Consider the following 16,065-nt stretch of genomic DNA (forward strand, 5'->3'; position numbering starts at 1 on the left):
GTAGAAAAGGATTAGGATTTATTTGGCAATTTCTGTCATTCAGTTGCAGCCAACTGAAATCCTGTGAACTGTGTCACGGTCACCCTTGGGCGTAGAAGCTTGAGAGGCTGAGACACCCCCGACCCCCCTCACCACCCCTACCCCCGTTCCCATCCTCCCCTGGAAGGGGCTGGGGAGGCCTCACAGAAAGAAGGAAAGACTAGACCAACACAGGCTCTGAGCGACCTGGGCCCTAAGAAAACAAGATGTTACAAAGACCGTATTTTTTCTATTTTTATAACATTTTATATAACTCATAAAACAGTGCTTGTATAAAAATTCACACAAAGTTTGCTAGAGAGCATACAATTTCCAAAAATGTCCTGGGTTTTTGTTACATTCAGTTTTCTAAGGACGCACTCAAATCAATGGTAAAATGCAGACATTATGCGGTATTTCATTATCTTTGGTAAAACTATTCTCGTTATTTTGTCTCCTCACAGTATTAACTCTGATATCCACTTTGTGCAGGGTCTGCTTTCACTAGGATGTCAGAAAAACATTAAGGCTGGATCTACACGAGGCAAGTATTTCCAAATGGTATGAACGGCCCTGGGCCCCCACCTCCACTCCGCACTCCTACCCACACAGCCAGGCAGGGTGCGAGATCTCATGAGGGGTCTCGAGACCCCACTGCAACTGGACAAGAAGCCAACATTGCAGGGTGCAGGGGTGGGGTGGGGTGGAAACCGAGGCCATCTCTGTAGGAACCCAAGTGGCCGTGCTGTGGTGTGGGCAGGCCAGTGACTCTTACCATTTAAACAGCGAATTCTTTCACCACTAAGTAGATCCCATAGGTTGGTGGATGATTGCTGCAGATGTGGTAACCCCTCCAACCCAAACATAAAAAGAAAGGAAGATCTGGGGCCAACACCGAAGGGAGAGGGGCACACTATCGCCCATGACACTAGACACGACTTTATTCCCTGTCAAATGTTTGTGGTCATGTAGACACAGCTCAAGTGGACTGAAGCAGGATTAGAACACTTAGTACATTCATGACTACCTTCATACATTCTTTTAAACTTACTAACAGAGAGAACGAGGGACACTACCAGCTACCGTGACTTGCTAATTTTCCTTAACATCAGAATGTGTCTGTGCTAATTCTTTAGTCCTCCAGATACACGGGGGGAAAAAACAAAAACAAGTAAAAAAAAAAAAAAATGAAGAATTTGGAATGGGAAGGGGAAGGGATTTACCAACACATTTTACGGAAAATATTAAATTTTGAAAAAGTAAGTATTTTGTACTTCTATTGCTTCATGTAAAAAACTGCCCTGGGGCCCGCCGGTATGGCCAGAGAACTGAGGAGGCCATACAGACAGACGCAGGACCTGCAGGTGCTTCCTGATGAGACAGTCCGGAGGGACAGGAAACAACTCCCAGAGTGTGTCCACCTCTCTTCACTAAAAGGGACTCTAAGATTTGGGGGTGCGGTGGTGGGGGGCGGGGCGGGGGGGGGAGGCCCTACGCAGGAAAGGTATTAAGGAAACCACCAAAACGCAGTTTCCAAAAACTGAACATGCTCTAGGTTGTGAAGAAACACATCTCATCCCTAGAACGTGTTGGTTTTTCTAACATGGGGAGACAGGACTTATTATTAATAAAATGATTGTGCTTCTGAAGTTGTAGGGTCGTAGTCCACCCTCTAGAAAGCAGGGCAATTTTCACATGGCTTGGAATCCTCTCGGACACATCCTAGAGACCAGGACAAATCCCACGGCACTCTCCAACCCACAGGGCCAGCGGGCGAGAGCGCCACTGCCATCTTTGGGTAGGCCGTGCGCAGGGGCACGCACATGCGTGTGTGTGTTGGAGAGACTAAGGCATAGAGAAAGGCCCAAGTGAGGGGGAAAAAGTGAGTTTCCTGGCTGCTCTAGTCCCTTCTTTCCAGGCACAAAGAGGCTGAGCTCATTGCTCATGTAGGTCCCCTTCATCCCACTTAAGTTTTTTAGATAGAAGAAATGTGTGTGCACATGTGCGTGGGTGTGGCTGTATGTGAGAGTCATTATGTCCCTGTGCATTTCTAAATTTCAATAATTTGGGTCTGCAGTTTCAACAGAAATAATCTGTAAATGGCATTTAAAAACAAATTTACTAAAATCAGACTGGCAACTTTACATTGCTCAAAATCCTGTCATTTAAAAAAAACAAAAAAAAAAGCCCTCTGGGTACAGGCAAAATTATGTCATATAGCCACCAGAACTAAAGTCCTTATCAGTTGTATAGAGAAAATTCACAGATTGTTTCTATTATTTCTGCATCTTAAGGTAGCAAACATTAAGCCACTAGATTATTAACTCTGCAACGTTCCACAAGGGTTTTGGGACCACCCTTTGTGATTAAGTTCATTTTCCAAGTTTCTGGTATAATGTATTTGATTTGGGTGACACTGTTTCCCTTTCCTCTTAGGGCTTTGGAACCCAAGGTCAGGTGGGTAAAAGAATATCGTTTTTCAGAACTTTACCTCTGGGGAACTTCCTGATTGATGTCTCGGAGAATTTGCCCCTGGCGGTGTGACCTTCCCAACCAGTGAGGAAAGAAGATATGTCTTACTCTGAGGCCAGGGGACTGGCCAGAGACATAGGGTAGCAGAGCTTCTGGGGGTCTGAGGTGACAGCTGAGTGGACTCTGGGAGGGGACGGGGGAGCCCCATTTGAACGACCTGTGACCTTCCAATGCCAGGTATCCCCAAGAGGGCCCGAGGCCTGGGCTTGCCCTGAGGAACAAGGATGCGCTACTGACAGGAGGGGCTTGCACTGAGGTGTGGGGGGAAGCCACCAGACAGCTCCCAAAACCCGGGTGTTGCACAAAAACACACACGGAAAGTAAACAGCTTTGGTGAGCCCAGAGGGGGCCCATCCTTAATCCTTAAATCAAACAAGAAGCCAAATAGTCACACACAATCTTTTCCAAGGAAATGTGTCTGCCCCTCCAAAGAGCATCCTTGTGGAGAGAGGGAAGGGGGTAGTGGAAGGACACAGCTCAAACTGACACTGCGTACGTGTTTCCACGTCTACCTACATTCATATCATCATCATCATCCAGTGTTCTCATCTACAGAGAGCGGGCACAGCATTCTACCAACACGGCCACTGGGAACAGGCCAGGTCGCGAGGGCAGGCCCCCTCCTCAGCACCACAGCGGAAGGTAGGGTGCAACCACCGAGGCAAAGGAGGTCACACTTCTCCATCCCCTCGACTGCCATCCGAGGGGCATCTTGATTCTTCCAAAGTCATATGTAAAAGACAAGGTCAGTAAAATTGGTCTCTATGCCACCTGAAGCTATTATTAGCCATCATGCAGGAACGTGGCATTTCTAAAAATTTCATAAATCTGAAACCATCTTTAAAAAAAGTTCCAGCAACCGAAGGCATCTTACAGTACTTTGTTTCAAATATTTAAAAGATAGTTTTTTTTTTTTAAGTAAAATGGCCCCCAAAGAGCCCAATGATTTTTTTTTCTTAAAAAGGGTTTCTCTTTAATTAAAAAAATGGATAAAAATGGAAGATGTAAAATGTGGGAAGTGGAACAAGAGAGTCGCTGACTATGCATTTGGAGTTGCAGAGGGTGGGGCGGTGGATGGAGAGACACGGCCAAGGAGAGAAGGGCCGGCTCCCGAGGCCTCTCCGCTCCCCCGGATTCTGGCCGCACCCTGGGGACACGGGACTCAAAGTCGCGAGGAGGAGACACGAACGTGAAGCTTCTGTCCCTCCTGCGGCTGCGTGGTGTCCACGTGTGCAAACCGAGCGAGCCCCTCCCCGCCGCGTAAGGTGCGCGTCTGCGGACGCCCCTGGTGCGCTCGGAGAGCACGCACAGTCCCTGGGGGCGCCCAGCCGTCACTTCTCCACCTTCTTGGCCTTCTTCAGGATGTCGCATTTCTTCCTGTTGGGGCGGCGGCACCGCTCGTCGATGCTCGGGATGCACTCGTAGTGCCACACCTCCTCCATCTTCTCCACCGGGTACACGGCCTCCACGTAGTGGCGGATGAGCCGCAGCCGCGTGGGGTCCAGCTGCTTCTTGTTGCAGGCGCCGGAGTGGTTGTACTGCAGCCGGAGGTTCTCGGCCGTGAAGAGTTCCGGGAAGAGCCTGACCAGGAGCCGCGCGGCGAAGTTGCCCACCGACAGGCTCTGCTGCACGATCTCGCGCACCTCCTTGTCGGACAGCAGGTACGGCGGAGGCACCGGGAAGTCAGGCGAGGGGACCACCAGCTCGTCCAGGGGGATCTTGCAGAAGTCCTTGCTGCTCCTTTCGGGGGGCAGCGGGGGCCCCTCGAACTCCTCTCGGAACCGCTCGGGGTTGACGGCGTAGCTCGTCAGGTCCCTGCACTCGGGGCCCGGCACGTGCACCTTGCGCTGCTGCTGGTAGGAGCGCCGCTGCTCCGTGTCGCGGCGCCGGCAGCGCTCGTCCAGCTTGCCCACGAACTCCAGCGTCCAGACGCGGTCGTTCTTGGCGCGCGGGTAGAGCAGCTGCACGTAGTGGCGGATGAGCTTGATGCGGGACGGGTCCAGCTGCTTCTTGCCCAGGGAGCCGCTGCAGTTGTACTGCTTGCGCAGGTTCTCGTGCGTGAAGAGCTCGGGGAAGAGGTGCACCAGCAGGCGCGAGGCGAAGTTGCCGATGGACAGACTGCTCTCGTAGATGCTGCGCAGCTGCTCCTTGCTGAGCAGGCACTCCGTGCCTGGCACCTCGAAGTCGGGCTGCGGGATCTCCAGCTTGTCGAAGTCGATGGGCACCAGCCAGATCTTCTTGGACCGCCGGCCGGGCCGCTCGCCCTCGAAGCTGTCTTCCACCTTGACCACGGAGATGTCGTCGGGCAGGCTGGAGGAGTCATAGCAGTCGTCGCGCGCCGGCTCACCCTCACTGCCCCCGTCCAGCGCCAGGCCCTCGAGCTCGTCGTTGAGGCGCTGGGCGCACTGCTGCAGCCAGGCCTCCTCCTCCTGCACGTCAGGGAAGTAGATCTCCGTGTAGTTGCGGATGATCCGCAGCCGCTGCGGGTCCAGCTCCTGCTTGCCGCCGTCCCCGTAGCAGCTGTACTGCTCACCCAGCTTCCGGTGGTCGAAGAGCTCGGGGAAGAGCCGGTGCAGGAGGAAGACGGCGAACTCGCCAGGGGAGGAGGCTTCGTCCAGGAACTCGGTGAGGTCCTGCGTGTCCACCACGTGGTCTGAGGCGATGGTGCTGCTCCGGTCCAGGGACAGGGCCTCCTCCTGGTCCTTGTTGTCCAGGAAGTGGCTGGCATCTACCTGCTCCGCCTCGAAGAAGCTGGCCACCTGGCCGCTGGGCTGGCTGTCCTCCATCTCCCGCTGCGCCCAGAAGCGGCTAAAGAAGTCGTTTAGCTGCGGCAGACACTCGGCCTGCCACACAGCCGTGTCCCTCACCGACGGGTAGTAGACCTCCACATAGTCACGGATAAGCTGCAGGTGCAGCGACTCCAGCTTGCGCTTGGCTGCAAAGCCGCATGCGCTGCAGCCGCGGGAGAAGTCCACATCGCTGAAGAGCTCGGGGAAGAGCTGCACCAGCAGGCGGCAGGCCAGGTCGCCACCCGACAGGCTCTGGTCCACGATCTGCTTGAGCTCCGCCGCCGTGAGCTGGTACTCGGGGGGCGGCTGGAACTTGGCCACCAGCTCAGTGGGGCTCACCTGTTTCTTAATACGGCTCACCTCCAGGGAGAGCAGGTCCACCTTGCTGTGCAGCTGAGACATGTTGGAAGAGAGTGTGTTAAGCATATAGAACATCTTCTGGATCAGAAAGTAGATGTTGGGGTCCCCGTCGGCAGTGGCTGCCGCCCCGGTGCTGCCGCAGTCCCGCTTCTGCGGCTCATTCAGGAGCCGCAGGGGTGAGGGGCTGTTGCTGGAGTTGGCCTTGTCAAAGAGCTCATACGTGCCCAGCAGGTCGCCAGCGGGAGGGTTCTTCTTCTCCATGATCTTGTGTGAGATGCCGTACAGGGGCTTCTTGTAGGACGGGGTGCTCATGTCACCGCAGGGCTCCTCCTCGCCAGGCCATGTGGAGCCCAGGTTCTTGCCCCTGCCGGCCTGCTCCCCATTGCCCTGGCAGGGCGAGCTGTTCTCACGGTTCCGCATGCCTGCGAGGAGGGCCTGGAAAACAGACAGTGTGTTAGGCTCTGATTTACTACACGATGCGTGGGTCCAAGGCACACAGGGGTGCCGAGGACCCCCCCCTCGGACGTGCGTGAGGAACCACTTCCCTCACCCTGTCTCACCCTGCAGGGCCAGGAAGGCACAGCTGACACAGCCCTACATGCCCGCACAGAGCAGCTCCCTCCTCCTAGTCCCTGATGGAGGCTCTGGCTCAGGCCCTGAGGTGAGACATGGGGAGCACAGAACAGGGGTCTGCGGCAACTCTACCACTGCCCAGTGTGACCTCTTATCTCAGACTGCGAAAGGGGTGCAGCTGTGGGCTGCACAGGGTGACGGGGTCTGCAGGTTTCTGAGTTGCCATCTCCTGCTGGCCCTGCAGCCTTTCTCAAAGAGCTGCAGGGGACAATTAAGCCCCAGTGTCTTAAGGCAGCCACTGCACGGAATGCATTCACGCCTCTCCCACCCACCTACAAAGCTACCTGCCCTATACCCTCCGCCTTGCTCCACAAAGGACGGTGAGAGAATTAAGCTCTACACACTCATTTCAGGGACTATCTCCTCAGCTCACCCAAGGACTGGCATGCACACTGTGCAAGTCCACTCTGCTGGACCCCTCCCCACCAGGGCAAGCTCGAGATCCCCTTTAAAGACCCCAAAGCTTGAGTCCCAGCTCCACCACCAGATAGCCACCAACCCCGGCCAACTGAGAACCCAAAGTTCTCAGTGCTTTCACCAGTGGTTTCCCCTGTCGCCAGGCCCTGAACATTTTATGTATATAAGGACAAGAGATTTGTAACCCAGGCTCAAAGGGAACCCAATAGAAAAAAAAATCATCTGTTCAGCAGATGATGCTGGAACAACTAGATATACACACACAAAACCACACAACCCCAATGCCCATCCTCTGTGTGCCATGTAAAGAAATGAACTCAAAATGCATTGTGGGGGCACCTGAGTGGCTCAGTCATTGGGTGTCTGCCTTCTGCTCAGGTCATGGTCTCAGGGTCCTGGGATTGAGCCCCGAATTGGGCTCTCTGCTCTGCAGGGAACCTGCTTCCCCCTCTCTCTCTAGCTGCCTCTCTGCCTACTTGTGATCTTTTTCTCTGTGTCAAATCAATAAATAAAATGTGTTTTTAAAAGGAAAAAAAATGCATTGTGGATGTAAATATAAAACCTGACTAAAATTTAACACTTCTAGAAGAAAACTAAGAGAAATTCCTTATGACCTTGGCTTGGGCAAACATTTCTTAGTTATGACACCACAAGCATAATCCGTAAGAGAAAAAAATAGACAGGGGCACCTGGGTGGATCAGTCGGTGGTTAGGCGTCCGCCTTCCACCCAGGTCACGATCCCAGGGTCCTCAGAGCGGGTCCTGCATCCAGGTCCCTGCTCCTACCCCTCCCTCTGCCTGCCGCTCCCCACCCGTGCTCTCTCCCTCTTGCTATCGATCTCTGTCAAAATAAATAAAAAGTATATAAAAAGGAGATGCTTATTAGTACCACTTATTAGGCCACTGGGGGATACCTCACCATCCCTACCAGAATGTGTACACGTGAAAAGACGATACCCAGTGCTGGAGATGCGAAGGCATCAAAACTCACACACACTGCTGGTGGGGCTATAGAATGGTGTAACCACTCTGGAAAACAGCTGGTAGTTTCTTAAAAAGTTACATATACACAGACTATATAATCCTGGTATTCCATGCTTAGATATTTATCTACCAAGCAAACTGAAAGCACATGATCCTGCAAAGACTTACACACCAATGCTCACAGGAGTCCCAACTGTAAATGGCCCAAACTGGAAACAACCCAAAATGTTATCAGCAAGTATACAGACAAACTGTCCTATATGCATACAACGGAGTATTACTCAGCAACAGAACAGATACAGTACTCAACGATGAGTCTAAAACAATTATGCTAGAAGAAGCCAAACAAAAGAGGCCCTACGATAGGATTCCACTCATAGAAATTTCTAGAAAATACAAACATCGATAGGGTGGGGACCTGGGGGTGGAGGAAGGAGGCAAAGGGGCACATGCAAACTTTATGGTAGTTGGTGATTCGTGTTATCTCGATTGTGGTGCTGCCCTCCTGATACACACAGATGTCAGAGCTTCTCAGATACTGTGCCATTCCTTTCATCTCAGACCCAACTTCATAAGGCTGGTTTTTACAAATGTTAAACTTGACCCAAGCCCTCCCTGGAATTTATTTTTTGAGGGTTTAATTAAGCAGAAAAGCTAACTGGTGAGCGCCGGTGGGCCTCAGGGGAAGGAACACACAGGGCTGAAGCACAAAGTATTTGCTCTTATTGACAGGCGTGTGCCCCAGGCAACTGCAGAATCGGGAGGAACGACGCGCCTCCTTGGGATACTGGCACACCCGCGGAGAATCCGGTTGGAGGAAGGTGGCCAAGGCTAGTGCTTCTGAAACTCCAATCTATGTATGAATCACCTGGGATCTTGTTAGAATGCAGATTCTGGTCCCTGGGCCACATTTCTTTTCTTTTCTTTTAACTTAGTTTCTTTCATTCATTTCTTTGAGTAATCTCAACAACCAGTGTGCGCCTCGAACTCCCAACCCTGAGATCAAGAGCTGCATACTCTTCTGACTGAGCCAGCCTGGCACCCCCGGGGCCTGCCGTTCTAACAAGCTGCCAGGTGCTGTGGGTCCTCTCTGAGTGGCCAAGGCCTGGAAGACAGCAGCCGCTCTCAGTTTGCCTCATCTCAACCAGCCTCAGGCAGATTCAATGTCACCTGTAAGTCTTCAGATAATGAATGCCGGCACAAAACAGTATGTGACGAGTTTTTCTCATGTAGCCTAAAAAAGGGCAGGGAGAAGACAAACTCAGGAGGCCCTATTTATGGGGGCAGGTGAGTAACACATGGGTTCAGGTGAAAACAGAGCATGAGGCCACATTAACATGCATGACTTTGATCTTTTTTAACCACCCACAGGTTATATTTCATTTTATATTCTAAATTAATGAATTACTTCCTGGACCCTCTCTTTTAAATAATGGAAAAATCTGACTCACATAGAGGGAGGTTAATTTTTCTCCTGCCTCTCTGTTGATAAGAACCATGCGTAAGAAGAGCTACTTTACTCCATAAGTACCTGAGGGTACTTTTTAACGATCCCACAGAGCTGGCCAATACTTTCCTCAGGGTTTGTTTGTATAAGCTGATGACTGTTGAGAGGCGGCCCCTGGCCCTCCTCCCCTGCTCCTCCTCCTGGGCACTCGCTTCTCAAGGACGGAGGACCAGGGGCCCGCTGACCTGGGGGGAGCCTAGCGCAGATGGCCTGCCACCAGACCCTCCCCCTCCTGGGGTCTCCTCACCCGGCCGTGTCCTCATCACACTGCAGGATTGCTCCCATGATGTGACCGGGTCATTCCTGAGTCTAGCCCCACCCAGGACCTTGCACAGTGCCTGGGACACAGACCTGCTCAATGAACGTGTCCGCCAGACTCCTGGATGGCTAAAGCAGGGCACGGCGTTTGGCCATTCTCAAACCTATGCTTGAGAAAGAGGAGCTGCTATGACAGGACACCAACTTTATGAATAACGTGTCTGTTGAGAGGTATAAAAGCGTGGGTAAGATCTTAGCTCACTCAGCCTGTCTTCTGTGACCTTGGCCAAATCAAATGGTTTTTCATGCTTCGGCTTCTAGAAACTCAGGGATAAATAATGGTAGGTCTCACAGGGTAGTTTTGAAGACTTAATGAGATAATGTTTAGAAAGCACTGAGCCCTGTCTGAATCATAGTAAGTGCTTAATAAATATTCACTGTTAGAATATAATTATTATTACTATTCCCAAGCCAGTGCAGAGGTAATACAGGGGGGCCTTTTATTAAACTAGCTGTAAAGATGACTCTCAGCCAGTAAACAAATGGAGGACCTCCCTGCACTGCCTCAGGGTAAGTCACTCCCAGAAGGCACTTCGAGGTCAGTTTTGCCCTAGTGGCTGGGGGCAGGGGAGGGGTATGGGCCAACCCCGCTGAAGGTGTGGTTTTAAGCTCTTTACAGTTCTTTTGTTCTGCTACCAGACAGAAAGCAGAGGATTATGAAGGGAGGGAGGCTCACACACTAACGCACACACACACACCCCTCAGAAACTTGAGAAAGGAGGGGATGGAGATGAAAATCTTTATCCCAACACGGTATGGAACTATGGATCGTGACCTATTAGTAAATGATGAAGATGATTTGGTGGGTCATAACCAGCATAAGAAGAAAGAAAAAAGGGAAGGCAGAAGAAGGAAAAGAGGCAGGGAGAAGGGAATAGCAGGGTGCACTGCATATAGCAAGTAAGCTTGGGAAAGTTCTGTTTCTCTGTGCTTGCATACAAATCCATATACGTGAGCTGTAGTTCTAGCTGTTATAAGTTATTATAACTACCGCTGTAGGTCACTGCTGAAAAGCACTGCCGTAGGGGGCACCTGTATGGCTCAGTCGGTTAAGCTTCTGCCTTTAGCTCAGGTCATGGGCCCCAGGTCCTAGAATCAAACCCTGCATCAAGCTCCCTGCTCAGCGGGGTGCCTGTTTCCCCCCTCCCTCTGCCCCCCAACTCATGCTTGCTCTAATAGATAAGTAAAATCTTAAAAGCACTGCCCTGGGGCACCTGGGTGGCTCAGTGGGTTAAAGCCTCTGCCTTCGGCTCAGGTCATGACCCAGAGTCCTGGGATGGAGCCCCCACATCTGGCTCTCTGCTTGGCGAGGAGCCTGCTTCCCTTCCTCTCTCTCTGCCTACCTGTGATCTCCGTCTGTCAAATAAATAAATAAAAATCTTAAAAAAAAAAAACCTGTCATGCTTTAAACAAAAAACACTGCCCTAATAAATTCCAAGTGTCTTACTTGCTAATTCCTGTAGGCTGTAAATTAAATTTTAGCAACTATTCACCATTAAGTTCAATTACACCGAAATAATTTTGCATGTCCTGTGGATCATGAGATTGCCATGATGTTCTGTATTTTCATTCCTCAAATATAGAGGAATTTGAGTTTCTAATGGCAGTCATTAAAAAAATGATAAATACATTGGGAGTTATTTTAGAATAAGGGTTTTTGCCTTACAAGTGATCCCACTAATACATCATAAAATAAGATTCTGTGCAGAGGTCACTAGAAACTCACATGCAATGCAGCAAAAGTACCGCGTTCTAGAGAGCACGATGCCCTCCTTAACACCCGGTATGGAGTGTAAGTCCAGAGAACGTTTTCTGGTTCAATTGTCTCAACACCAGTAACGAAGAGAAGTCACTGCGCTCCCCCACATTCCTCCGGCAGGCGGAAGGCCAGGGTATATCAGAACTGGAAATCCCCTCTATAACTCTCACTGTTCAGGATCATTAATAAAAATATTTCAGTTTCTACTAAGCATATTAGAAACACTGCCATCAAATAGAAACGGTTTTGGCTAACTTGCTGGAAGAAAAAATTAAGTTAGAGTCCCAGCAGAGGGCAACATTCCTCACTCCCAGAGACCTTAGATACACCATGCAACACAAAACACAACACGAGCCCCAAAGAGAAGGTTCTCAGATAGCCCCACACTGGTGTCCTGTCAACTCCGTGTTCCAATTAATTCCACAAACGCTGCCAAGGCGACAACGGGCTGGCTACGTTTGCTGCTGCTGATAAAAATCTCTGCTCAGCTGTCTAGGAGTATCAAGAAATCTTTAAATCTGTGCTACTTGGCACGGGGTTGTCTGGCTGACGCCGTTCCCAGTTCTCTAAGGCTCATCTTCCAGCCATATGGGAACTCTGCCGCAGGGCTCCAGCTCGCCAGTGCCAGCCTCTGTCCTGGACTCGGTCGGGGCATTTCAGATCCCCGCTAGCACCCTCAGACTCAAGAGGGAATGCCTCACCTCTCGCTGGGGGACAGGAACACAAAGAGGCTGATGTTGGGCTGATGTGAGGATAAGGCGACCATGGAGGGCAGATTCCACAGGTCCGTGCCCAGCTGCGTCTCGGGGACGGGGTCGCCATAGAGACGCTTCAAGCATTAAACATCTTCTCAGGGGCTTCAAATCCAAGCAGTCCCAGGAGGCAGGTTGGCCAATGACGAGTGGCTAACCGGGGCCCAGAAGAGTCAGCAGACTAGAGCACCCACGGAGCAGACCGCCTTCCAGAGGGAGAGAGGGTGGAGAATGCGTGCGGCCTCCAGGCCAGACCCTAGGAGTCGCTCCCTGGGGGCTCCCACATCAGTGATCAAGCCAGAGGCGGCGCTTACCTTCTTCATTCTCAACAGAATGTTTCTCTCCATCATCGCCAGCATCCCATGACCTGCTACGGTTAGCAACAAGGTCTGGAAGAGCTCTCCGCCGCCACACAGACCAAGGGAGCGAACAGGACGGGATGCCTGACATCTGGGAGGCTCTGGGGACCCAGGGAAGGAGCTAGACCATCCCCCCGACCTCATGGTTTCTACCCCTTGGGTCATCCTTACGCTGTTCCCGGATGTAGAAACTGCTGTGGGGCCCGAAGGAAGAAGCTGGGAGACAGAGCAATTACCCTGGAGAAGACACAAACTGTCCGGGCAGGACATCTTCAAAGACTTCTCCCCACATCTTACACCCCCGCAGCCCTCAGGGCCCCCGGCACGGTGGGTAACTGCACAGCCTCACACCGAGCAGGCTCGGGAGCACTACCTTCCCTGAGCCTCGTTATGGTGGGAATGGCACAGCACCTATCCGCCGCGGCTGTGACATAGATTACTGTGACTCTCCAGCTGGTACCACAGCCATGGCCACTGAGGAGGTGTTCAGAGTGTTTGCACCACATGAGGGAGAGGACATTTCTATTCTCCAGTTGGAAAAACAAAACACAGTGACACTTTAGAATTAAAAACAAACAAAGAAGCGAAAAGCCCCAGGAGAACAAGGCTAACTCCTGCCTGGCACACGGATCTTGAAAGTCGCCCCCAATTCCGCAAATAAAAAGATGATTACCAATAAAAATGCTGGCTACTCACCTCCCACATCTGCTGTATTTGGCTATGAAGCCCTTTCCAGGGGAGGTGCCAAGTAAGTCTTTATACAGCCTTTTGTTAGGTTTTCTGAGGGAGGTTCTGTGTGTCTTCTAAGTACTGTACTCAGTGTCACCATGAACACGTCGTCAGCACTGACGGGAGCTGGAAGCTGACGTACCTTTGCCATCAGGCCAACCACGCAAATCCCACCCCCACCCTTCATCCTCCTCCCCGGTCCTCGGGCTTCGGGGAGAAGAGGCAAGGCGGTCTAGGCTCCGGCTTGCATGGTTTTCAGAATCAAGGACACTCAGCCCGGGGTGTCCTAAAGGGTGTTGGATGGTCTCCCTCGGCAATGCCATGCCCTTTCCGTTCTGATGCACGCAGAGGGAGGCAGGAGAATGCTGACCTCGAAGGGTGGGAAATGGAGATGGAGATGGAGAACGGCCAGGCGGTTCTGAGGGCTGATGCGGGGCAGGCCCTGGGCGGGGCTCCCTCACACACAAGAAACTGACGAGAGGAGCAGAATTCGCTCTCATCACCACGGAGGAACTTGAGAGTCTGGGAGGCCACGGAATTGGCCCAGGGCCCCGTGGTGAACTCTCCGCATCGGACTCCCAGGTTAACGATTTCCTGTTCCTCCGGGCTGGATCAGAGACGGTGGGGCTCGCCTCCCCAGGAGCTGGGAGTGAGGGATCCAGTCCCTCCTGATACTCTGCACCAGGAACAAGGCTGCCCCCTGGCATCCTGGTGCTTTAACTTCTATGCGGAAGGGACTCATCTGTCTGGTGGGAGCTGTTAACTCTCTTGTCACTGGTTTGTCATTTGGACTGAATAAGGAATGGTGCCCTTTGTCAAGTCGACACCCCGTCACTGCTCATGAACTTCCTTTCCACTTTTTTGGATGATCTCTTGTTTCGGCCTCCTGGCTCCTCTTGTCTCACTCTGGTAAAAAAAAAAAGCTGCATATGTGGTCGTCCCCTCCAGTCCCCCACCCCCACTCTCACCCCTGCTGCCTTATCTGTTAAGAAGGATCAGAAAAAATTCAGGGGGAGGGGCGCCTGGGTGGCTCAGTGGGTTAAAGCCTCTGCCTTCCGCTCAGGTCATGATCCCAGGGTCTTGGGATGGAGCCCCTCTCTGCTCGGCGGGGCGCCTGCTTCCCTCTATAAATAAAGGGCTACTCACTATGTTGAAAAATCAACATGGGGCACCTGGGTGGCTCAGTCGTTAAAAGTCTGCCTCTGGCTCATGGGATCGAGCCCCACATGGGGCTCCCTGCTCAGCGGGAAGCCCGCTCCTCCCTCTCCCACTCCCCCTGCTTGTGTTCCCTCTCTCGCTGTGTCTCTGTCAAATAAATAAAAATCTTAAAAAAATATATCAACATATACTATAATTTCATAAAACTGATGGATTGTTCTAAAATCCCAAGGGTACTGAGGCTATTGATTTACTGACACATCAACTTCCACAGACTTTTAAAAGGAAATATTGCCTTGAATTCACTCAACACCGTTCTCCAAGGAGCTCCAGAATTTCAAAAGGTTCATACTTCTATTCTTTTTATGGAACAGAAAGCGGTCCATGGCTATCATCCTCACTTTCCATATAGTAAGAATAAACAAAACTAGTAGAATACCCAAAACAAAATCCAGGATTTAACCTGTCTTTTCCAATCTAAAATCTAACAGGTTAGAACTGCCTGCTGTCTCCAACCTCCTGAAAAGTAAATGTATCTGCCCAGTAAGAATATGTAAATTGGACAAGTGATATTAGAAATATTCAAACACATTTGGTTCCCTTTACTCCAAACGTGTCGGAATTCCAGGACGATGCCTGAGGTCCCAGCTGAAGCTTCCCACCTCACCTAACTGGGAGGCAGCCGCAACCTTCCTGTGCTGCTGGGGGAGATCCCTGCACCGTGACCCTCAGTGGAGTTCCAGCCCAATGCCAGGTTTTTTCCTGCCTTGCTACACATACTGAAGGATTCAACCAAAATACAAATCGTTAAGAACCTTCTCTGCCCCCAAGAATGCGAAGATACCCCCTTCTCTGCGAGAGCATTCCAAGAAGATCGTGCATAATGGAAGGAAAAAGTGACCCCCTTTGCGTAAGGAGACAACGGGACCACCCCAGGCTGTCCACAAAGGTCACAAGCCAGGCAACCGTGACCAGAGTTCTCTCCTGGTGTGCTTCTTGTTCCTGACTGTGGGAACAAACAGCCACCACAGTGTGAAAGCCTTGGGTGAAAAAGCCGCTTCACACTGTGCGATTGCTGCTCCTACCATCAGGGCGAAGTCTGTTCTTACGGCCCCCGCGTCCAGGGTAGCCCGTGGGACTTGCTTTGGCCAAAGGGACAGCAGCTAAAGAGGTGACGCAAGCAGAGGTGTGAAAGGTGTCTGTGCTCCTGAACTTGGCCTCCCTTGCTCTGAGAACCCTTCTGTGTTACATGAACAAGCCTGGACCAGCCTCCCAGGGGTGAGAACGTGCAGAAAGGGAAGCTGCAGGGGGCACAGCCAGCTTAGCCGAGGCCCCAGACGCAGGAGGGAGGCCATTCCAGATCACCTCGCCCTGGCCACGTCAGGCCAAACCTGGAACTACCAGCTGTCCCCCAGAACCACCAACAAATACAAAGGTGGCCATTTTAAGCTGCTAGGGTTTGGGGTAGTTTGTCCCACGGCGAAGGTGAACCAATACACTCAACTCTGCGTTCCATTTCTGGAACTCTGGCTTTGCTTGCGCACTTGAAGGAGTCCACAGAACCCGTCTGAGGCAGAAATGTAATGTGACACAAAGAAGAAAACGTTTTCGGGAGCTCCTTTAGGAACTCAGCAGTGCTTCTTCTGAAGCTTCTTGACACTTGTAGGATGACCTCGAGGCATCTAACCCACAGAAACACTCAGAGGGCACTGGGTTTACGTATACGGCTGGTCCCTGCGGCTGTACTTGG

At 51.6% G+C, this 16,065-nt stretch overlaps 1 protein-coding gene across 1 annotated transcript in view; it reads right to left on the reverse strand.

The window, feature by feature from the left end:
- Nucleotides 1–260: 260 nt before the first annotated feature.
- Nucleotides 261–16,065, reverse strand: part of BEND3 (BEN domain containing 3) — a 33,365-nt gene continuing 17,560 nt past the window's right edge. The window contains exon 4 of the mRNA XM_059401139.1: nucleotides 261–6,134. Coding sequence (XP_059257122.1) covers nucleotides 3,882–6,134 — 2,253 coding nt within the window. The 3' untranslated portion in view covers nucleotides 261–3,881. The remainder of the gene's footprint in view (nucleotides 6,135–16,065) is intronic.

This window comes from Mustela nigripes, chromosome 5 (assembly GCF_022355385.1).
Source record: "Mustela nigripes isolate SB6536 chromosome 5, MUSNIG.SB6536, whole genome shotgun sequence".
NCBI lineage: Eukaryota > Metazoa > Chordata > Mammalia > Carnivora > Mustelidae > Mustela > Mustela nigripes.